We start from the raw sequence: 25,645 nt of genomic DNA, 5'->3' as shown, positions 1-25,645 counted from the left end.
AAAAGGAGTAGGGCACAAATAAAATGAATAAATGTATAAATGCTTTATATTTTCATTCTTGTTGGTACAGTAATTTGATCTGAATGCCAAATATTCAGCAAACAGAAAGGCAACAATGAAGGAAGTAACTAAGTAAGACTACTGAATGAATTGAAAATCTTATTAGGTATCCAATACAGAGAAGCAATTTTCAGTAAAGCATTATTTTATAAAGCAAATGAACATTGTTTCCATTATATTTATGCTTTAAAACCCAGAACCTCAATCCATGGCTGATACTAGATGAGAAACTCCCTCCTGAGCACACAGAAGACTAGGCAACTTGGAAGATGCAGAGCCAATCTTAGGAAATGGGGCCACAAAGTGGAGTCCACAACATACAAGTGTGAAGAAGAGCAAACCACATACCACTTATTATAATGCAGTCTGAGCTGTACCACATGCATTATGGAAGATCTTCTCACAGATATACCAGAAGCACTCCAAGTGGCCAGCTTCTGGTCAAAGGAAATCTAGTATGTCAAGTTTAAAAAAAAATTGTGTGTGTGTTTTAAATACATTGGAGCTGCCAGTGGTGCACCATAATAATAATAATAATAATAATAATAATAATAATAATAATAATAATAATAATAATAATTATTATTATTCAAATTTTCAAAATTCAAAATTTCAAAGACTCTGGCAGAAACCAGTACAGGTGGTCCCGGTGGTGATGGGCACACTGGGTGCTGTGCCAAAAGATCTCAGCCGGCATTTGGAAACAATAGACATTGACAAAATCACCATCTGCCAACTGCAAAAGGCCACCCTACTGGGATCTGCACACATCATCAGAAAATACATCACACAGTCCTAGACACTTGGGAAGTGTTCGACTTGTGGTTTTGCGAAACGAAATCCAGCATATCTATCTTGTTTGCTGTGCCATACAACGTCGTTGTGTTGATAATGATAATGATAATAATAATAATAATAATCAGCTGATGATCCAAAATGCAGACTGTGCAAGGAAGCTGACGAAACCATTGATCATATCCTCAGCTGCTGTAAAAAAATCGCACAGACAGACTACAAACAGAGGCACAACTATGTGGCCCAAATGATTCAATGGAACTTATGCCTCAAGTACCACCTTCCAGCAGTAAAGAACTGGTGGGATCACAAACCTGCAAAAATATTGGAAAATGAGCACGCAAAGATACTGTGGGACTTCCAAATCCAGACTGACAAAGTTCTGGAACACAACACACCAGACATCACAGTTGTGGAAAAGAAAAAGGTTTGGGTCATTGATGTTGCCATCCCAGGTGACAGTCGGATTGACAAAAAACAACAGGAAAAACTCAGCCACTATCAGGACCTCAAGATTGAACTTCAAAGACTCTGGCAGAAACCAGTGCAGGTGGTCCCAGTGGTGATCGGCACACTGGGTGCCGTGCCAAAAGTTCTCAGCCAGCATTTAGAAACAATAGACATTGACAAAATTACGATCTGCCAACTGCAAAAGGCCACCCTACTGGGATCTGCACGCATCATCCGAAAATACATCACACAGTCCTAGACACTTGGGAAGTGTTCGACTTGTGATTTTGTGATACGAAATCCATTATATCTATCTTGTTTGTTGTGTCATCATAAAATAATAATAATAATAATAATAATAATAATAATAATAATAATAATAATAATAATAATAATAATTTTATTTTTGTATCCCGCCTCCATCTCCCCGAAGGGTCTTGGAGCGGCTAATGTGGGGACAAGCCCAACAACACAAGTTAAAACATAGAACAATTCTAACTACATAAAACAATAAAAACACATCAGCAGAATTAAAAACAGGACAATAATAATAACTAGACATTAAGAGGGTAAAATTGTGTAGAACTCTGAATAGGGCTCCTAGGAGGTATAAGGTTAAACCACTGAGCTGTTAAACTTGCTGACCGAAAAGTCAGCAGTTCAAATCCGGGGAACGAAGTGAGCTCCCACTGTTAGCCCCAGCTTCTGCCAAACTAGCAGTTTGAAAACATGCAAATGTGAGTAGATCAATAGGTACCACTCCGGTGGGAAGGTAACAGCACTCCATGCAGTCATGCCAGCCACATGACCTTAGAGACATCTATGGACAATGCCAGCTCTTCAGCTTAGAAATGGACCCCTAGAGTCAGACACCACTAGACTTAATGTCAGGGGAAAACCTTTACCTATCCCTTAAAATACATTATAACTGTACCCTCAATTTACTTCTGATGCGGTAAATAAATTTATGCTTTTATTGCCATTCAGTTGAATGCTCACCTTGAAGCCCCGATTCAGCAATCAGTCGTATTGCCTCTACAAAATTGCAGCCTGGTTGAAAGCCACCTCCATTAGGGTAGATATCAATATGCCCAACAGGTTTCTGTATCCCAATACTGCGATCAGGTGTCCCCCTTGTATAAGTGTGCAGGACATCTACAAAAACAGCATCATCCGCAGAAAGGCGCACAGATTCCTCAGCATATTCAAAGTGAGGGCCTGCAGGATCTAAACCTAAGTAAGAAAGGCAACAGAAGAGAAAGTAAATTCATTGTCTGCATATGGCTATAGTCAAACACACAATGCTGTTAGCCAGAACTCTTGAAATCACAGCCTATATCTCATTTGTCAAGTTATAGCAAAATTAATGACTTTCAATTGCACTCACTATTTTTCACTGATTGAGAGATACATCCTAAGAAATGGTAGGATCAGAGACAAACATTTCTTCATTCTTAACTCATTCCCATCAACACCAGTTTAATTAAAATCTCTCAGTGTTAGCTGGTCTGTGCTCCAAAACAGACCAGGAGGGGCATCAGGAAATACTGTAAAGAAGACATCTAAGCTAGGTTGCTTTAAAATCTCACCAAATAAGTGGTTCCAAAAATGTTAATCTTCATTCACTACTAGAAAGCAATTGACTTAAGCCATCATGAAAAAAAATCTAAGTGGATACAATGACCAAGGAAAAAAGTTCAGGAAAAAAACATGTCATTACAGCCAACCCAGAAAGCGATTATGAAAATGTTACATAAAGACTTTAAAATCTTTCTGAAATGTCAAGTAGCTTACGATTTTAGAAGATTTGGTTTCTGTCTCATGTACATGAATTGCATAATTGTTTTCTGAAGGCTACTTATTACTAACATACTATTAAATATCCCAAGTAAGTACCCATCTGAAAAGCCAGGAGCTGCTGTCCAAATACCTTATTAACAGGTCGTTCTTTTAGAAGAATGTACTCTAGAATCAACTATTCCCACTCAAACTAATGGCTACACAGAAATATTGTATTTCCTTGTTTTAAGAAAAATTAGTGGGCCAATCTTCACTTCACAATGGCCAAAATCCAATTATTATTAGTTCTAACTGGAGTAGACTCACTAAGTGAGTTGTATTTTCCATTGAATACATGGAACTATTCTAATGGGGATGAATATTTGCATTTTAGACCAATATTGGTGTGATTTCAATGTGGTATCTGAATAATGGAGTCCCCGATGGTGCAGCGGGTTAAACCATTGAGCTGCTGAACTTGCTGACCGAAAGGTCGGCAGTTTGAATCCGGAAAGAGGGGTGTGCTCCTGCTGTTAGCCCCAGCTTCTGCCAACCTAGCAGTTCGAAAACATGCAAATGTGAGTAGATCAATAGGTACTGCGGGAAGGTAACGACGTTCCATGTAGTCATGGCGGCCACATGACCTTGGAGGTGTCTATGGACAATGCTGGCTCTTTGGCTTAGAAATGGAGATGAGCACCAACCCCCCAGAGTCGAACATGACTGGACTTAACTTCAGGGGAAACCTTTATCTTTACCTAGCGTATATTTAGTATATATAAAGTATATATGTAATATATCTATAAAGTATATATAAATTATATATATATAAATATATGTATAAATTATATGTAAGTATGTAACCCACAGTGGGTTGAACCACTGAGCTGCTGAATTTGCTCCGGGGAGTAGAGTGAGCTTCCGCTATTAGCCCCAGCTTCTGCTTAGAAATGGAGATAAGCACCAACCCCCAGAGTTGCACATGACTAGCCTTAATATCAGGGGAAACCTTTACCTTTACCTTTACCTTTACCTTTACCTTTACCTTTACCTTTACCTTTACCTTTACCTTTACCTTTACCTTTACCTTTACCTTTACCTTTACCTTTACCTTACCTTACCTTATCCATCCATCCATCTATCTATCTATCTATCTATCTATCTATCTATCTATCTATCTATCTATCTATCTATAAAAGGTAAAGGTTTCCCCTGACATTAAGTCTTTACCTTTATCTGAATAATAATGGTCCTTAAACTTGAAAATAAACTATTTTAATACTACAGTCCTCACAACATTTACCAATATAGTGTCCTACCAATATTCCACATTGTGACATTGCCATCACTTAAGGAATCTTAGAATTACTCCTTGTGTTTCTTGACTGAAGATTTGCTTACCAGTGATTCTGTTAATCTTTTTATCAGTCAGACTTCCAGCAATACCAGCAGCATGGGCACCAAGGCTGTATCCCAGCAAGTGGACTTTGTCCAGGGAATAACCAAGCTGCTCCTGGGAATGACAGTTTTAAGAGATATTTCTATTAAAATATTTTCTTGCTTCTAAATAACAGATGAAGAGATGCAGCAAGTGTTTAATAAGGCTGTCATAATGGAACACAAATGCTATTGGAATAGCAGGAAACCTGTCACAGTTCCACTCAACCACAAGACAGTGTGTAGTAGGACTTTTGGTTTTACAAGAGGATGTCATTTTCTTATCTCTATATATAAAAGAGTGATGGCATCGCGGCGACTCACAAAACAACAAAACTACGGGCCCCCCAACCTCGAAATTTGACAACTCAACCCATCATCCATGGCTCTAGGTTGATACAACAAAAAGAAAAGAAAAATAAAGTCCTAATTAGAGCGAGAGGAATAATTGCTTTTATCCAATCGCTGCCAGTTAGAAGGCTAAGCTCCTCCAACTTGGTCTCCTAGCAACCCAATAAAAAATAATAAAAAACACTAAAAAAATAATTAAAAACACTAAAAAATTAATACAATAAAATACTATAACAGAAAATGACTAAAATAGTACAATAATAAAATATAATAAATAAAAAGATAACTTACAATAAAATTAATTAAAAATACAAATAACGTCAAATAAAAATTACACAACACTTTTTAACCAGTACCACCACCACTTTGCCACAGCAACGCATGACCAGGCACAGATAGTATAAAATAAATTAATTTGGCATTGCGCACTGAAATCAGCAACATATCCTTCTCAGTATCTTGCATTTCTATAGCAGGCTATTCCACATCAGTTTTGGTCAGTTGCTGAAATGTTTTGGGGGATGAGGTTTGGGGGAAGTTTTGGGGTAAGGTTAACCCAACATTCTTGGAGGCCTCCAGAAATAGATCGAGGCCTTAGGAGCTAACTATTTCCATTTTTTAAAAAAAAAGTTTTGGATTTTGGAAAAGGTTTCTGGGATTGAAAATATGCAAACCATGGGTCGTGCAATTCCCACCACATCCTAGGAAAGCCATGGTTTTTACAGGCAAATCCAAAGGAAGTAAAGTATACTGGCTTCGTTATAGGTCTAGGTTCTATCCCTCTTACTAAAGAACTGCTTCTTAAAATGTGGGTCCCAACCCCAAATGTTTATTTTATTTTATTATTTTTAATTTATTCAAATAGACATACATTTGTGAGTGTTGCATACTGTGCAAAACTTTCTAGCTGTTAGTCTTCCATCATCATTTATCAGATAATATATTTTCATTAAGAGGTCATAGTCTTCTATTTAAATAGTACATATAAAGGTATTATAGGTTCCAAATTAATATCCATTTCTAGCTTGTCTACAAACTTATAGGTTTCCCTATGTACATTTTTAGATTAATTTTACAATGAGATGTTGGATAATTGGTTGCCATTCATTAACGAAGTTCTCTAAAAGTTCTCCTCTTAAGAGTACAGTTATTTTATCCATTATCAGCAAGTCTGCAATGTATTTTTCCCATTCTTCTAAGGGAGGTATCTCTGCGATTTTCCAGTATCTGACCCCAAATATTTTTTATATTTATTTATATTAAAATAGGGTCTTAGCTCAATGTTGGGGTCCCAAATATCTGGCAACAATACAAGTTTTCTGAATGTTGCCTTGTGGCTATTTTAGACATTTACATGATTCTGTTGTGCAGTGTTCTGTTTACAGTAGACTGCAAAAAATGCTTCAGCTGTATTCCACAAAAAGGAAAATCAGCCTGTGTAACAATTGCTGATTTGTTATCAGTAAATGTTCAATTTTTATTCAGGTCAAAATGGGTCATGAGTGAAAAATTTAAGAAGCGAAAAGAGAATTAATAATCTTAGAAGCTATCAAGGCAGGTTTTTCCTCCAATGTGCTTGAACGGAACATGTATGGTTTGTTCCCTAAGAGGAAGCAGTTAAATTAATGATCCTTCCTACAGCCCTACATGATATAGTTCAACAACACTTGCATCAAGGGATCCCACTCATTCTATAATAATGCTTTGAGATGCACAAGTTGGTCACCATGTTTTACTTATTTAATCTCTCCTCCAAATGCATGCTGCACCGGAACCAAATATGACTCACCTCCATCCAGTTAACAAATGTGGCAACATCTTTCCCCACCATCTTTGTGTAGGCAGCAGATACAGGATAATGTAAACTGGCAAAAGCCAACCAATCGACAACAATGACATTTGAGTAGGGTTCCCTTGTATACAGTGCCTTTACTAGCTTTGGAACCCAGCTCTCATACATGCCAGTCACCTGGAAGAGAAGAAAATAAGAAGCTTCAATCTACAATAGGGATCCAAACTGGCAGGTAATGTCTTCACACACCACATATTGTGATGCCATTACTATCGTTTTTAAAGATTTTCAGAGCAGATCATAATGGATGATTATAGTTTATTGGCTGATCATGTCATAGCAGCAACTATGGTTACATTTCAACAAATTCATAGAGGGCAGGCTATTCAATGACTAAGAAATTCACTGCCCAAAATTATGATCGTATTTCAGATAGCTTTTAAACAGCAGGAGTAAAAGGGGTCCTTTCATGCTACACAGTTACAATACTATGATACCACACTAACTGCTATGAAAACAACCCATGAAATTAATCCAGCCAAGCAATTCATGTCAGAGATATGATGAAACAGTGTAGTGTGTTTTTGCCATTCCTAAACAGAAGTGGGTAACTGTTGCTAGAAAAAAATACACATTGTACTTTTAAACAAGAGCCAAAAGACTTTTAATAACACCAGACACCGCACAAAGGGCAACAAAGTCAGAAATAAAGCAACCCTTATAAAGCAGTAATAAAGTAGCATAACCTTTGAGTATTGTGTAACAAGTTAACCACTGGGCCTCTAATTGAATTCGACCAAGTCTGGGAATTCCAACTAAAAGAATTGGAGAAGTGCCCAAGCCCTCTTACCGTCCATCCATGTATCACCACAAAGGTTTTGCTTGTATAGTTGAAGCTGCATTGTGCTACACTTGTTTCTTGCCCAGGAACAATGAGGCAGGTGTCTTCATCAGCCTTCTCGGGTGTCCTTAGAGAAAATTTGCTCTTAATATCACTGAAGTCTCTCTTTTTTTCTGAAATGTCTCCTGGAATGAAAGCAGAAGCAGAAGAAATAATTTAAAAACAAGATGCACCAGAAAATCATGTTGCCATTCTTGACTGTAAGCACAGAATACTTAGCCCTAGTTCTGTTTCAGGACTTCTTTCAATGTCATTCAGGTCATTTCTCCCTGCCATATTCGCAACTATCTCTTCTTCAGCACACATTACTAAGGTGGCAACTAAGCGGACATGTAGACCACACAATAAGTGCTTCCTGATGTGCAAGTATAAAGGAGCTAAATGCATAAGCCATTTGGGGGTAGCGACACAGCATAAAAATATTCTAAATATATACAGTACACACTGTAAACATATAGTACATTATGTATCATTTCCTTTTGCCTTGATTTATCCTTGGAAGTTGATCCACACCAGTGAGATTCCCACTTATAATTTACACACTTTAGTCTTGTGTGACTAGTTCTTTTCTAGGTTACAAATGCTTCTCTGGTACAGAAGCATGTCTATTTGTAAGTCTGCCTTCGCTATATATTTTAGTTGAACCAAAAGCTCCTTCCATCTTGCTCTTGTACAAAACTGTAAGCAATCTGTTTTCCAATGGAGATCCACAATAGAAAGCAGTGTTATCATAAACTGGGGATCACAACCAGACAGTGAAGACATCTGCCCTTGCGCTTAACTACTCTGCTGCTGAATACACATGCCCAGTGTGGAATACATCTCATCATGTTAAAACAGTGGATGTGGCTCTTAATGAGACATGCCACATTATCACAGGATGTCTATGCCCTACACTACTGGAGAAATTATACTGTTTAGCTGGCATGTATGTATTCTTCTGTCTCTGTTTTACAGCTCCCAATTAAAAAAATCACCAGCAGAATACACTAGTGTTTATCTCCTCCCTGCATTGCACCTACAGTGCAAAGCTTAGTTTTGGGGTGAAAAACAAAACTGGAAATGGCATGACATCATTTTCAGTCATTGTGCAGGCTGTAGTCACAATCTGATTTAAAGTGATCTCTGGAAACAACGTTGACAAAAGATGTTTGCCCAACCACATCTTGGGAATGTCTGTCAATTGAAGTAGACAGTACTAGACTAGAGAGAATCAACAGTTTGGTTGGGTAAAATACACCTTCATGTACTTGTTAGATATACTTTTTTGAAAGCACTGATCATAAGTGACAGTCAAAAAGGACTAGTTTTGCTCATGCATATTTTCCACACACCAATTTCTGTCAATTAGACCACTGCTATACAGTATAACACCTAACTCTTATCTCTCCACCCAATTAAAATGAAGCTGTTTCAGTACTAAACAAGTATGTGGTGTCTGTGATGGACTGCAAGAAAGTGAACAAATTGAAGCTTAGTCCAGATAACACTGATATGATCCGCATGAGTCAAAAAGCAGATCAGGAAAAAGGGATTAATTCTATCCTGGATGAGGGAAAACTCCCCTGAAGTCTCGTGTTTGTAGCTTGGTATCAGCCTTGACCCTGGAGGCCCCAATTTCAAAGGCAAACAGGAATGCATTTGCAATACTTAAATCTTGTAGGCCCACCAGACCTATTCCTGGAAATGTCAAATCCAGCTACACAAACATGTCTTGATTTTTTTTTCATGTCGGAGTGACTTGAGAAATTGCAAATCGCTTCTGGCATGAGAGAATTGGCTGTCTGCAAGGATGTTGCCCAGGGTTGGCCCAAATGTTTGATGTTTTATCATCCTGCAGGAGGCTTTTCTCATGTCCCTGCATGGGGAGCTGGAGCTGACAGAGGGTGCTCATCCCACTCTCTCCAGATTCCAACCACCGACCTGTTTGTCAGCAGTCCTGCTGGCACAAGGGTTTAACCTACTGCACCACCAGGGGCTCACCTGTCTTGATAATATCCTGTTATGATTACCGTAACACACACTACATAGGGCTCCCTCTGGAAACTTGAGTGGGTTCAAATGCTGCTGCCAGATGCCAAGCAAGGCTGGTGAACATGTAGCTATTTTTGTAACAGCTTTACTAACTATCAATCTGTTTCTAGGTACAATTGAAAATGCTCAGTAAGACCTAAAAAGTACTGGATTCAAACTATGTCTTTACATGAAAACATGCTAGGGCTTTGCAGTACACATAGGAATCCCCCTTCTACTGACATGTTTGATGAAGACATGGTAAAGGTCCTTTTTGCTCTCTTTCTGAAAATCACAAAAAGCATTTTGTCTTTAGACACACCTTTGGTGGTTAACTGGACATTGCAGAGCCTATTAAGGTAGTGTGTTGTCTCTTGTTATCATGTACTAAATTCTTTAAAAATAGTTTAAAATAGCTTTTGTCTTTTTAACTTTTTTGTACTTGATATTCTTTTAACTTTATTTTCTTTTAAGCAAGGCCTATAAGATACTTCACTTCAAACTGAAAGAAGGGTGAGATAGAAATTAGAAGCCCACCCTCAAAATGAAGACCAATGAAGTGTCCATCATAGCATTAGGTGTACGAAATGGGCTGAAATATTTCAGACCCGCCAACTTACTGCACATCCACATAAGAGCTCTTGACAACAAAATATACTGTATCATTTAATTTCAGCCTCAGTTCTTTGCTGAACAGAAAAGATCTTAATTCTGTGCTTGTGAGTCCTGAGAGTATTTCTGCAATGACTTGGTCTACTTCCATCTACCAAATATTTATCCACTTTTTCACAACACTGAAAAGATCAATATAGCTGCATTGTTTACCCAACAGTGCACGCAATGTTCTCAGAATAAATGAGCTACACACAAAGAGCACAGAAAATCAACAAAAGTCCAGAACTTGCATACAATAAGAGATAGGGTTTTCAGTTAGAGCAAGTCTGAGAATTATAATCAAAGAAAAAACAGAATAACACACATATTATCTTGTATACCATCTTTCTATTAAATGTACTCAAGTTTGACATAAGTATGTATTACAACAAGGGGCTGCAGTGGTGCATCGGGTTAAATTGCTAAGCTGTAGAACTTGCTGACCGGAAGGTCGGCAGTTTGAATCTGGGGAGCAGGGTGAGCTCCAACTGTTAGCACCAGCTTCTGCCAAACTAGAAGTTCCAAAACATACAAATACGAGATCAATGGATATCACTCCGGTGGGAAGGTAATGACGCTCTATGCAGTCATGCTAGCCACATGAGCTAGGAGATGCTTATGGACAACGCCGGCTCTTTGGCTTAGACATGAAAATGAGCACCACTCCCCAGAGTCGGACTCGACTAGACTTAATGTCAAGAGGAAACCTTTATCTTCACTATGTATTACAACAATCGATTTGCAAATTCTGATTTTTCCCAAATACGTCAGATATGAATCAGGTTGACAAATCAGTCCAGGGTATCCACACATTTAAAGCATTACACTTTTGCTAAAGATGTACCAACCATTTTAAGGAGAGTGTGCCTATTGAAAAATGAAGTATGGTTATATCTGGAAATTAAGTCCAGAAAATGCCCGTGTTAGAGGTAGTATGTTTTATTGATTAGCCAATTGGTCATATCAAAACACTTCCCGGTTAAAAGTGAAACTTTGCATATCTGACTTCTTTAGGATGGTACCACAAGAAGTAAAATGTATGTATGTTGCGATGAAAATAAGGAAAGCTATTGCACTCATTTTATTTTCATAGAAATGATTATAAACATTGGCACCTATGGGTTGCTGTGAGTTTTCTGGGCTGTATGGCCATGTTCCAGAAGCATTCTCTCTAGATATTTCACTCACATCTATGGCAGGCATCTTCAGAGGTTGTTAGATCTGTCTGTTTGAGGCAAGTGTGAATGTTGCAATTGATTAGCATTGAATTAGAATTGATTAGCATTGAAAACCTGGCCAAATGCAACATTCACACTTGCCTCAAACAGACAAGAGTTCTTTCTCCCACCCTGGACCTTCTATAGATATATAAACCCCACTTGCCTAGTTTCCAGCAGACCTCACAACCTCTGAGGATGCCTGCCATAGATGTGGGTGAAACGTCAGTAAAGAATGCTTCTGAAATATGGCCATACAGCCCAGAAAACAGCAATCCAGTGATTCCAGCCATGAAAGCCTTCAACAACACATTGGCACCTATGATTCTTAGGCCTTCCTACCTCAAACGAAAATATTTTAGCTGTCTAAGTTCACACATACCATTTACTTCATTGATTAATTCTTAAATAAATCTTAGAATTAAATGTTCCATTTGTTTAATCTGCATTTTTATAACACTAACACCTCACCACTCACTTTAGGAAAGTCCCATGCATTTATTCCTTTACTATATATCTTCTGTTTCTAGGGAAAGCATTTTTGTTTAGCCATACATTCCCAGTTTAGTACTATTGAACATTGATTGCCTTTTTTTTAAAAAAAAGGTGGCTGGCACAGACTTATGTGATTATTTTTATGGCTGCATTTTCAACCTTACTTTTGGAAGTCTCCATGAATATTTCTTGCAGAAAAAATGTAAATGCAATAAATAAGTTATATAGCCATTTTTAGCACTTGTTTAGAACTACTGTAGAACTGCTATACTACATTAAATACCTAATTTACCCACCAAGGAAAGGAAAACCTTTCTTGCTGAACAGGACCTAAGTATATACATTTGGCTAGCCACCCAGTGATAAATTAACCGAACTCTGAATAGAATAAAAACAGCTTTCAAGTACACAGCTATAAAACTATATAGAAAATAAAAAAGCTTTCAATTATACAGGAAACTTGTAATAGATTTCTGGTCAGGAATGCCCCTATTCCAAAGAGGAAATCAAATAAGAACACTATGCCAGCTTTAGACTTACAGTAGAGTCTCACTTATCCAACATAAACAGGCCGGCAGAATGTTGGATAAGTGAATATGTTGGATAATAAGGAGGGATTAAGGAAAAGCCTATAAAACATCAAATTAGGTTATGATTTTACAAATTAAGCACCAAAACATCATGTTATACAACAAATTTGACAGAAAAAGTAGTTCAATACGCAGTAATGCTATGTAGTAATTACTGTATTTACTAATTTAGCACCAAAATATCATGATGTATTGAAAACATTGACTACAAAAAATCCAGAACGTTGGATAAGCAAGTGTTGGATAAGTGAGACTCTACTGTATATCCTTTTTCCCAATAATTAGCTACTATATATCTCCAGTGTGTTGAATTACTTGATGAATATGGTATAGATGCTACCAGTGTGTGCCTAGCAAAGTATCTTGTGGTGGCGCAATGGGTTAAATCCTTGTACTGCTGACCTGAAGGTTGGCAGTTCGAAGCCACAGGTCAGGGTGAGCTGTTATCCCTAGCTCCTGCCAACCTAGCATTTTGAAAACATGCAAATGTGAGTAGATCAATAGGTGGGAAAAGTAAAAAAGATGCTCCATGCAATCGTGCCAGCCACATGACCAGGAGGTGTCTATGGACAACATAGACTCCTTGACTTCGAATGGAGAAGAGCACCTCCACCAGAGCCGGAAATTAGCACTGCCTCCAGAGCCAGAGATGAAAGGAGAAGCCTTTGCCTCTGTGTATTTTTGTTACATTGTATTTCATTGTAACAAGACATTGAATGTGTGCTTGTGTCCTATTATATGCTGTAATCTTTTTATATATTTTATTTATAGTTTTAACGAAACAGTACAGTAATCAAGTGTATTATAAAAACATAGGGAGAAGAAAGAAAAAGAGAGAGAAAAAAAAAAGAAAAAAGAAGGAAATGGGGGGGGGGGATTTATTCACTTCCAAGATCGTCTGCGTCGCATCATCTCTTCTCCCCTTTCTCTCCAGCACAACATCCATATATCACATTTAGCCTGTGGTTTCAATAAACATAGTTATAAAAGTTCAATTTTGTCCTTTTTCAAGTATTGTCTCAGTTTGTCCCAGTCTGTCCATTGTCTTGTTGACGCGTTTTGTGACACTTTTTGCGTTAGTAAGTCCATATTTTTAATGTCGATTAGTCTTACAGTCCATTTCTCCACTGAGGGAGTTTCTTTCGTTTTCCATAGTTTTGCTAGACATATCCTAGCCGCTGTTACCATATATGTAAAGAGCTTTTCAGTGTTAAGGTCCATATGGTCCTATTATATGCTGTAATCTAAAGCCCTTGAGGAGAAGGGCTGAATATAAATAAAGTGTTGTTACTACTACAACAACAACTGAATTTCGGACTGCAAGGTAAGAATATGAAGCATGCACACTAACCTATAACTGACCTATACATAAGTGTATGACTTATTAAAATGTCTATAAAATCTATAAGAAGTAATTCTTTACAAATATAAACTGTCTAGATCTACATATATGATTCTGAACACAGGACAGTAAGGTATTACTGCCTACAACTGAACAATAATTATATCTGGCAGGTCAGTATTACTGTACTTAAGCAATATGCACACGGCTTCCCCATATGTTCAAAATGTTCTGCATATATTAGAGCTACAATCCTGTAAAAGTTAAACTCCTACATTAACTTTTAGTTGTGATGAATTCCATTAAATGGGGCCGGGCTGTGGCGCAGGCTGGTTAGCAGCCAGCTGCAATAAATCACTCTGACAAAGAGGTCATGAGTTTGAGGCCAGCCCGTTTCGGGGTGAGCACCCCACAATTAAAATAAAAAATAGCCCCTGCTCGTTGTTGACCAAAGCAACCCGAAAGATAGTTGTCTCTATCAAGTAGGAAATGTAGGTACCACTTATATGTGGGGAGGCTAATTTACGACACCATAAAAATCATCCAGCCGCCGTTGGAATAAGGAAGTTGCCGTCGCAGTGGATGATGAAGCAGCTGCTCCCCCTGTGGCCGGAATCAAGCATACCCTCAGGAAGCTGGAAGCTGGAGAAGGTTTAAATTGCCTCTGTCTCTGTCTCTGTTCTATGTTTACATGGCATTGAATGTTTGCCTTATATGTGTACAATGTGATCCGCCCTGAGTCCCCTTCGGGGTGAGAAGGGCGGAATATAAATACTGTAAATAAATAAAATTGAATTAAACTCTGAGCACATAACTATTGTGAGAATTGCTTTGAAAATATAAAATACTTTAGACACTGAAGGTGTTCCATATAAATTTTATTCCCTTTAAGATGTTTTAAAAATATAATTCAAAAAACAATTGTCTCAAAGATCATTTTCAGTAATCTCATATTGTCACCCTTTCAATTATACTGCAGATATAAGACAACATGAACTTTAAAGCTACCTAGTATGGACAATGTGAGACCTAACATGGAATATTTTTGAACTATATTTTCCAAGTCTCTCAGCAACCAGTAGCTGTAGTTCAAAAAAAGGTGGGAATTCTCACTCTATCCACCACTATGTTACACCAGCCACTGCTGAATGAAGTCAGGTATCTTAGCCTGTTTGAAGTCTCATGGAGTCTACAGTATAGCCATTGAGATCATGTTAACAGAAGAACAGCTGTTGCAGCAGTGCTGGTATACTGAGATATCTCAAAACAAGCCTTTCTTTACTACCCTATCATAAAGCCAAGAGCTTAAGCAGACTGGTATGATAGATAGCATGTGGAATTGGGATGCATTTGATCTTCAGTCAAGTTGAAATAGCTACTGGGTGTTTCCCATTCCAATCTGTTGCAGAAATGATACCAGAAGAAAAAATATTTGGCAGAATGCAAAGCAGTAGGGGAAAAAAGGGAAAGCACCGAAAGCTTGGGGTTTAACAATGATGTTACCTTCCCTGGAGAAAATTTTTAAAATGTCCAAAAAAGAAAATGATCTCAAGTTCAAATTTTGCTGTTGATATCACCAAGTACTGTATAGTGTTTTCTATACAGCAGAGAATGACGTTTAAGTTGATTAAAAACCTGAAATCATACATCAATGATACTACGTTCTTATATCGCCCTACAATCCATAGTGAAAATCAGTTTAAGCAACTGTTTCAAATGAAACAGAAAATTATATGCTATATTTTAACAGAAGAGTTAATATATATCTTATGTATGTCATACTGCTAACCTCCTGCTGTCTAACATTAATTTGATTATTGAATGCACAAGAACAAGGGTTTTTTAAAACTCCCATAAGAAAAAAGATCTCTGGGAATCCAATTTTACTATCAACACTGGCTAGGAAAAGTACTGTTCACACACACAGCTCTGCTGATTAGGAACAAAAGCCCGCCAAGCTATTATGTAAAGCTGAACTAGAACCAAACTTAATCCTTAAGGAATGGCTGCTTAACTTCCTTGCAAGTGATATATTTGCTAGTGAGGATTATGAAAACATTTACCTTTGAATGCTTAATGGAAGAATTCTCACTGCCATTCTTTTCATTTTTCGCATTTCAGCAACATATAGCAATCTTATAGCTTAGCTCATATTTTGGATGCTGTTTCACCTACCCACCTCAGTATAGTAATCTAAAATTGTGAAGTATAAAGAACCTAGAAAGGCCCTCCTTAGATTGGGATATGCCTGCTAAGCCTGTATATAAATAGGCATTCAAAGGGTGACCATGTATCTCAAAAGCTATTTGCTTGTATGATTTATGTATTTATTATTTACTTTATTTATACCCACTAGTAGGTAGATAAAGGTTTTCCCTTGACATTAAGTCCAGTCGTGACCAACTCTGGGGGTTGGTGCTCATCTCCATTTCTAAGCCGAAGAGCCGGCATTGTCCGTAGACACCTCCAAGATCATATGGCCGGCATGACTGCATGGAGCGCCATTACCTTCCCGCCAGAATGGTACCTATTGATCTACTCACATTTGCATGTTTTCGAACGGGAGCTCATTCCGCTCCCGGGATTTGAACCTGGGACCACTAGGGGTGTGCATAATTTCATTTTTAATTCATATTTTGTATCAAATTTGTTAGATTCGTGCATACAAATCGATATTAGAAACATGCAGGAAAGGTAGGGGGATTTAAGAATCGAAACACTCGCCAATAATTTTCGTTAAGATTCTGTAACATTCTGATGCCTCCCAAGATCCGTTTAATATTCAGTATAAGCAACTTTGGTAAACCAAGAGAACATGAAGTGTTTTAAAAAATAATTCTTTTTCTTTGTCCTGATCGCCATAAGCAAAGGCACTGTTGGCATGACTAGCAAAGTTAATAGGAGGGAGACTGAGAAAACAGCATTCTTAGAAATGTATTATGGGAAGGCGAGGCTCCCTATGGCAGGGAATTCAAAAGGCCCTGCTCTAAACTACATTTTCCAGAATGCAGTGCTCAGCATTTGAAAGCCCCAAAGGCACCAGCCATTTAGAGTCAGTCTAATAACAATAAAAAATAAAATTATTGAATCTGCAAAGAGGGCTAAAGTAAGTAGTAGTATAAATCTGTACTAAGTTGAAGTTATGCGGTTGTGTGTCATAAAGACAGACAGACATTCAAGGCAATTGCTGTTGTCGCTTTTTTGTCTAAACTTTTTAAAATCCCCAAAAACCTGTAGATGTGTGAATCTTTCTGAAACTTCTAGGGATTGATGCCCTGGTTATCTTGTACATTGTATATAAAATTCAAGTAGATAGCTCTTGTAGTTTCTTTAAAAATTGCTTATAAAAACTTTAAAAATTTCCCAAATATTCATGGATAAGTGAAATGTTCTCAAATTTGGTGGGCTAACAGTGGTAAATGTGTTCTTCCATTGTAGCAAGTCTCACTCCAATAGCTTTACAAGTGAGGGAGAAAATAGCCCCTGAAGTTTCCCCAATTACAGTAATTATGTGCAATTACTATAACAAAATAGTAATGACATTTAATTACTATTGTTACAGTATCAAATTTTTCACAAACTATATGCCAGCCTCCCCCCAAGTTTTGTGATGCCTTTTGAACCATTTTTAATAGATCACACATCCCCAATACCCAATACTAAATTTTAAAAAATAGATAATAAAGTGTGAGTGATTGTAAAAAAAACCCAGATTAAAATATAATAAATACACTTAAAATACCCTTTAAAACTCACAATCCCACCCCTCTTGTAGTCTCAATCCACGTCTGCAGGATAGGGCATAATGCTCTCCTTCATCTCAAACTACAGAATGTTTTAGATTAGTCCTTATTTCTCCAGAACGCATACTGGGGAGGGGATATTTCTAAGCCTAAGAACACCTGTGTTTCTGATATTTCAGCTAGCCATCATATGTACACTAAACTCCCCAACCCAAATAACTGGGGTTAGTCTTTTGTTGCATGCTACAATACTACAATTCTCTGGGTTACAAGAGAGTTCTATACGGGGATTCCTAGAAGTACAGTAGAGTCGCACTTATTCAAGCTAAACAGGCTGGCAGAACCTTGGATAAGAAAATATCTTGGATAATACGGAGGGATTAAGGAAAAGCCTATTAAACATCAAATTAGGTTAAGATTTTACAAATTAAGCACCAAAACATCATGTTATACAACAAATTTGACTGAAAAGGTAGTTCACTATGCAGTAATGTTATGTTGTAATTACTGTATTTATGAATTTAGCACCAAAATATCACGATATATTGAAAAGATTGACTACAAAAATGCATTGGAAAATGCAAAACCTTGGATAAGCGAGTCTTGGATAATTGAGACTCTACTGTAAATCCAGCAGCCTTCAGTGGAGTGGACTCCCAACTAATGGGTGGATCCATCCTGGCCAGATATAGTCCAAAAAAGTTACTTTTCCAGGCTTTGTTCTTGGCCTGAATCTAAGTTTTGACCATACACCAAATTGTAACCTACCAGTGGTGAAGTTTTATTCCTTGATACTTGCCCAAGTTCTTTTGAATGCTAATTTTGTATTATCTGTCACCCTTATACACAAGAAAAGTGTAAGAATCCTCTCCATCCTTATTGTGTTGGGGCCAGACATCTCCACGCTTAACAGACTCCTCCTCCTGACACACACAAATACCTAAAAGCCTGTTGTAGATGACAGACTTTTCTGGATTCCTGGAAGTATGGATGGCAAAAACAGTCAATTCAACCCAGTATTTAAAAATTTACTGTGCTAAAATGCTGCTGTGCTTCCCAAGAAAGCTTCACTAAGAGTATCTGCAGAAAAACCAAAATGCCTGTCCAAAAACTGAGTTCACTAAAGTCACGAGGCTTCCTAGACAAAACCTGGGCAGTCTTGTCAATGCAGAGTAAATAAATAAGAGGACTCACAGAAGGGTGATTTTGGTGCCAAGAACAGGTGGATTTACATTGGCTGGGGAAGCAGAATTAGTCTATTACCAGAAACATCACTGAAATACTTTTCCAACACAGCCCCAATCAGTTTGCACATGAAATAATTATCCTGGCATTGTTGTGGAAAGTTTCAAAAACTGCAACAAGTGAACAGCATATGAGTTGATGAGAGGAACACAAGAATCAAATGATCTGGACACTTACACTATATGAATTCTCAAGGAAAAGTAAGCTACTCAACTGTCCGTATTTTTACACCAGTCTTCTCACAGTGTTTCAACCCATTCATCTTATTACACAGAGATAAAATGAAACAATCATGGGTTCAGTCAAAAAAAAGTCATTGCACAGCAAGACACTGTAGCTGTAGCTAGCATAGCCAATGTAAAATATGCAGAGTTGCAATCCAACCAAATTTATATGGCCACACATTGCTCTAGTCACTTGTTCTATTTTGTGCCCTCTGATGCTTTTTATTAATTCAGGCATGGGAAAACTTCAGCTCTCCAGGTATTTTCGACTTTAACTCTCACAATTTGTAACTGCCAGAAAATTGGGATTTCTAGGAGTTGAAATCCAAAACACCTGGAGGGCCAAAGTTTGCCCATGCCTGTATTGATTCTTTTAAACAATGCGTTCTGAACAGACTGAAAACAAAGATCACAATTTATTAGCCTCATTTATACCCCACCTTTCTCACTATGTACTATTGAACCAGAGCAGTTAAAGTGGTGTCAGACTGCATTCATTCTACAGTGTAGAAGATGCACCCTAAGTTTCTTCTGGTTTTTCCTAGGCTGCATCTACACTGTACAGGAAGTCCCCAAGTTATGAACAAGATAGGTTGTGTAGTTTTGTCCTTAAGCTGAATTTGTATGTAAGGCAGAAGAGGCACATTTTAAGATGTAACATCATATAGATAGCTTTGGGTGGCATAAGGAAGGGTTAACACCCCTGTGATTTTTTTTTCCTGTCTGTGTCCCTATTCATAAGATTTTACCTCACTTTCCAGCCCTGTGATAATTGGATTTTGAAATATTTGGCTTGTTGTGGAAGCAAGGATTGGTGAGAAAGGTTCAGTGGAGACACCTTTTCCCCATGGTAATAACTCTTCCAGGAGTGAATTTCCATTCCAAGGGGTAGATTTCTCTCACTTGTAATCTCCATTCTTAACTTTGAGTAACCTGTAAGTCAGGTGTTTGTAACGCCTGTACTGCCTGTAGAATGAATGCAGATAGACACCACTTTAACTGTCCTGGCCAATGCTATGGAATTGTGGGGTGTGGCAATTGGTTTTTTGTTTGTTTTTTCGTGTCAGGAGCAACCGGAGTTGCTTCTGGAGTGAGAGAATTGGCCTTCTGCAAGGATGTTGCCCAGGGGATGCCCGGATGTTTTTGATGTTTTACCATCCTTGTGGGAGGCTTCTCTCATGTCCCCGCATGGAGCTGGAGCTGATAGAGGGAGCTCATCCGTGCTCTCCCCGGGTGGGATTCGAACCTGGAAGCTTTCAGGTCAGCAACCCAATCTTCAAGTCTTTTATCCCCTTGGCCACCGGAGGCTCCCTGTGGCAATTGGTGAGACACCAGCAAGCACTCTTTGGCAGTGAAGACTGGCGGTTTTTGTAAATTCACAAACCACTTGCCCCCATAGCATTGACTCATAGCAGTTAAAGTGGTGTTAAACTGCATTCATTCTACAATGTAAATACACTCTAACCTTTTGTTTGGTGTCTCCTTCCTGCATCTCTTTCACCATTCCCTGCCCAAGGAGTCTGAGTCCAAGGAGGCTTTTCCGGGCTCCCAGCCGCCCCTGAACCAGGGTGACCTTGGCCCACGTTCCTGGCATTCCTGGCCTCGATGGTGAAAGAGTTACTAGCAGTCACCAAGCACAAGAGACGAGGATGCCGGTGGGCCCCTTCCCTGCCCAGCAGCACACTCCTTCCAAGGAGGAGGAGGAACAGCCTTTTGAGAAAGAGGAAGACCAGCCCAACCCATCCTGGAACAAAGGGGCTAAAAGAGAAAGGGACCTGGGAAAAGGAACAATTTGTCCTGAGCGCCCAGGTTCCTCATCAGCTCTCTAATACCTCCTACGACTCACTCCTTCTCACATTACACAACTCTCTGTAAGTGCATCTATGATGTAGAAGTAATGTATTCGGATACAACTTAAACTTCTCAGTGCTAGGAAATCATCAAAGTGCTGGGACATGAGAGAAGCCTCCCACAGGATGATCAAACATCCAAGTATCCCCTGGGCAACGTCTTTGCAGACAGCCAATTCTCTCACACCAGAAGTGACTTGAAGTTTTTTCAAGTCACTCCTGACATAGAAAAAAAAAATCGGAGTTCTATGTCACAACAACTTTTGCCTTCTCTGCCAGAGTTCTGGTACTTCACCAAACTACAACACCCAAGAGTCCAATTAAAAGCCAGAACAGTAAGAGCGGAATCAAGCTGAATTCATTTTACACAGTGTAGGTGCACCCTGAGTCAGCACAAAGTTTAAACCTTATAGATGTTTACTCAGAAGTAAGTCCCTATTAAAGAAATGAGCAATTAGCTGTGACCTCAGCAAGCTACTTTATTCTTTGCCTCCTATTTCAGTCCCAACACAGGTCAACATTTCTTTACTTCTGTTTTTTTGCCCTGGTGGGGAAAAAAAACATGGATTGATAGGAATGTAAAATGTCTGTATTAGAGTCTGGGATGTATAGTTGATGAAATCTATAGAGATGGGAAAAAACATACACAGTACAAAGCCCAAATAAAATTATTAATAGGCTTTCCAGAAAGAGCCCTCCCTATAGAACATGCATGGGCAAACTTTGGCCCTCCAGATGTTTTGGACTTCAACTCCTATAATTTTTAACAACCAGTGAGCTGGCTGGAATCTCCAAAATACCTGGAGGGCCAAAGTGTTCTAGAAGCTAAATAATAATACAATTTGGGTTTCCTGTATCTCTCCACCCCCAAACTCAGCCCTAGACCTTCACCTTTGAGGAGTGCTCCACTTTGCAGTTTCATCTCTTCTTCCTCTGAGGTCTACCTAGGTGTGCATAGACACTGGAAACCCGTGCACCTTACAGTGAGTTGAACTGCATTCATTCCACAGTACAGGTAAACCCTGAGATTCAACAAGCGATAGACTGAAAACCTTAAGTTCCCAAAACAGGACCTAACTTATATACATTAGTGAGGAGTGGGGTGGAGGTTCAGTCTCTGGAGGTTTTGAAGCAGAGGATGGTTGAGGGTTGGACTAGATGGCCTCTTCCAACTCTGGGATTCACATATATGGAGCATATACGATTCTGCTTTCCTTCACTTTGATTTTACAGCAGCCCTGCCTGCCACCTCCAGGGAAGAGAAGAATCACCAGTATGGGATTGTCCCAGTGAATTCTTCACATCTTGACATTAACCCTTCTTCCCATGGGTGAGGGACACAGAACAGTGCATCCACCCTGCAGGAGGTGCATCCATCCTGCAGAATGAATGTAACTTGACCCCACTTACACCCAGTGCTGGGGAAGCATGAGAGTTGTAGTCTCAAAATTGGTGTATTCCTTTGCCTTCCCAGCCCAAGAGAGATGGTGCCTCAACAAAAGGTGATTCTTAGGGCTCCATAGAATTAGAGTTTTTTGTGTCAGGAGCAACTTGAGTCGCTTCTGGAGTGAGAGAATTGGCCGTCTGCAAGGACGTTGCCCAGGGGACGCCCGGATGTTTTGATGTTTTTACCATCCTTGTGGGAGGCTTCTCTCATGTCCCCGCATGGAGCTGACAAAGGGAGCTCATCCACGCTCTCCCCAGGTGGGATTCGAACCTGGCAGCCTTCAGGTCAGCAACCCAACCTTCAAGTCATGAGGCTTTTATCCCCTAGGCCACCGGAGGCTCCAACTCCTAGTTAAGAATGGGGGTGAGGCAATAGGAGGTGGAAAATCTTTCCCTAGGAAAGAAATTCAATCTTTTTTCATGTCAGGAGTGACTTGAGAAACTGCAAGTCTTTACCTTTACTAAGCCCCATATATAATTTGTCTATATATATAGATAAAGTCTGGTCGTGTCCAACTCAGGGGTTGGTGCTCATCTCCATTTCTAAGCCAAAGATCCGATGTTGTCCATAAACACCTCCAAGGTCATGTGGCCAGAATGACTTATATATACAGTATAAGTATGTGTGTGTGTGTGTGTGTGTGTGTGTATATATATAATTTATATACATAGATAAAGGTTTCCCCTGACATTAAGTCCAGTCGTGCTCATCTCCATTTCTAGGCCAAAGAGCCAGCATGACTGCATGAAGCGCTATTACCTTCCCGCTGGAGTGGTACCTAATGATCTACTCGCATTTGCATGTTTTTGAACTGCTAGATTAGCAGAAGCTAGGGCTAATAGCTGGAGCTCACTCCACTACCCGGAGCAAATTCAGTAGCTCAGTGGTTCAACCCACATACTTATATATATACAAATATATGTATAAATTATATGTAATTTATATACAGTAGTCTCTCGCTTATCCAACGTTAACGGGCCGGCAGAACATTGGATAAGCAAATATGTTGGATAATAAGGAGAGATTAAGGAAAAACCTATTAAACATCAAATTAGGTTATGATTTTACAAATTAAGCACCAAAGCATCATGTTAAACAACACATTTTACAGAAAAAATAGTTCAATACACAGTAATGCTATGTAGTAGCTACTGTATTTATGAATTTAGCACCAAAATATCACGATGTATTGAAAACATTGACCAGAAAAATGCGTTGGATAATCCAGAATGTTGGATAAGCGAGTGCTGGATAAGTGAGACTCTACTGTATACTTCATAGATATATTACATATATACTTTATATTATATATATATATATATAAGCATAATTGTATATATACACTTTATATATATTTACTGTATATATATATAAATATATGTAAATGTAATTTGTGTGTATATATATATATATATATACAGTAGAGTCTCACTTATCCAACATTCACTTATCCAACGTTCTGGATTATCCAACACAGTCTGCCTTTTAGTAGTCAATGTTTTCAATACATTGTGATATTTTGGTGCTAAATTCATACAGTAATTACTATATAGTATTACTGCATATTGAACTACTTTTTCTGTCAAATTTGTTGTATAACATATGTTTAATAGGCTTTCCTTTAATCCCTCCTTATTATCCAACATATTCGCTTATCCAACGTTCTGCCGGCCCGTTTGTGTTGGATAAGTGAGACTCTACTATATATAAACGTAATTGTATATATACACTTTATATATGTTTACTTTATATATATGTAAGTATAATTTGTGTGTGTGTATATATATATTATTATAATAATTTATGTACACACACACACACACACATATATATATAGCTGGAGTTACACTTAAAAATATAATTGTTCCGACTTATTCCAATTCCAATTGCAGAACACACCTACAGAACCACTCTTGTTCCTAACTTAGGGACTGACTGTACTGTGCCTTTAACAAGGCAGCCCCATCCCAAGTCGCACCAAGAAGCGCGCGCTCCGTTTGCTCTGAACCGAAGGCAGCGCCCCTTCTCCGCGTCCATCCATCCCTTCATTCATCCCCTCGGCTCCTCCTTCCCTTCCCTTCCCTCCTGGGCTTCTCCTCCAGCAGCCACTCGCTCAGCCTCGGCCGCCTCTCCTTGTGAAGGCAGCTCCAACCCGACTCTTCCTGCGTGACTTACTTGGGGCAGCGTCGGTGGGGCTCTCCCCACAGAGAGCGACCAGGCAGTGGCTCCAGAGGCAGAAGGCTGCCAGCAGCGCCCCTCTTTTCCCCATTCCTGACCGAGTGCAAGGTGGCTGAAGCGCGGAAGAGAAAGACACGCAAACACACACACAGAGAAAGTTTCCCCAAAGTTTTGGAGAAAAGCGCAACAGACACAGCAGCAAAGCGCTCCCGCTGGCGTCTCCCCGCCCTTAAGTTGTGTCCTTATGCAAATGAGGGCGAGCAGCTATTGGCTGCCGCCAAGGCCGGACAGGCGGGGCAGAGGGGTGTTGGGAGGGCGTGGGCCCCTAAAACGCCGACTATTGGCTCCTTCCTGCAACGTCACGCCTCTGGGGTTTTACTCCCTCCCCCATCAGAAAACAGCAGCATGTGATAACTTGGGGCCTTTCCACACAGCCATATAACCCAGACAATCCCACAATAGCTGCTTTCAATTGGGTTATCTGAGTCCACATCGTTATATATTCCAGTTCAAAGCAGAACATATGGGATGTTGTATGTCTTTCGGGCTGTGTGGCCATGTTCCAGAAGTATTCTCTCCTGACGTTTCGCCCACATCTATGGCAGGCATCCTCAGAGCTTGTGAGGCATGGATAAACTAGGCAAGGAAGGAAAAAAATATATATCTGTGGAGAGTCCAGGGTGTGACAAGAGTCCTTTGTCAGTTGGAAGCCGGTCTTAATGTTTCAGTTAATCGCCCTAATTAGCATTGGAAAGGTTTGTCTCTTGCCTGTGGGGCATCCTTTGTTCAGATATATATTTACCTTCCTTGCCTAGTTTTATCCATGCCTCACAACCTCTGAGGATGCCTGCCATAGATGTGGGCGAAACGTCAGGAGAGAATACTTCTGGAACATGGCCACACAGCCCAAAAGACATACAACAACCATGTGGGATTTTATTCAGCTGTGTAGAAGAGGCCCCAGACAAGCCCTCTATCCCAGGATCTGATCCCAGGTTTTCTGTTTATTCCCCAATTATCTGGCAGTGCATACTCATATAACCCAGTTTAAAGCAGAAAACCTGGGATCAGATCCTGGGAGA

General features: G+C 39.2%; 1 protein-coding gene across 1 annotated transcript in view; it reads right to left on the bottom strand.

The window, feature by feature from the left end:
• lpl (lipoprotein lipase) overlaps nt 1–24,785 on the bottom strand; it is a 35,597-nt gene extending 10,812 nt beyond the window's left edge. Inside the window, exons 1-5 of the mRNA XM_062971523.1 lie at nt 24,561–24,785; nt 7,515–7,690; nt 6,662–6,841; nt 4,486–4,597; nt 2,305–2,538 (exon numbers count right to left, since the gene is read on the bottom strand). Of these exons, the coding sequence (XP_062827593.1) occupies nt 2,305–2,538; nt 4,486–4,597; nt 6,662–6,841; nt 7,515–7,690; nt 24,561–24,654 (796 nt within the window). The 5' untranslated portion in view covers nt 24,655–24,785. The remainder of the gene's footprint in view (nt 1–2,304; nt 2,539–4,485; nt 4,598–6,661; nt 6,842–7,514; nt 7,691–24,560) is intronic.
• Nucleotides 24,786–25,645: the final 860 nt, after the last annotated feature.

The sequence above is a fragment of the Anolis carolinensis genome, chromosome 2, assembly GCF_035594765.1.
Source record: "Anolis carolinensis isolate JA03-04 chromosome 2, rAnoCar3.1.pri, whole genome shotgun sequence".
In the NCBI taxonomy this organism is placed as follows: domain Eukaryota; kingdom Metazoa; phylum Chordata; class Lepidosauria; order Squamata; family Dactyloidae; genus Anolis; species Anolis carolinensis.
The sequence above is the reverse complement of the archived record's forward strand: the minus strand, read 5'-3'. Positions and strand labels throughout refer to the sequence as shown.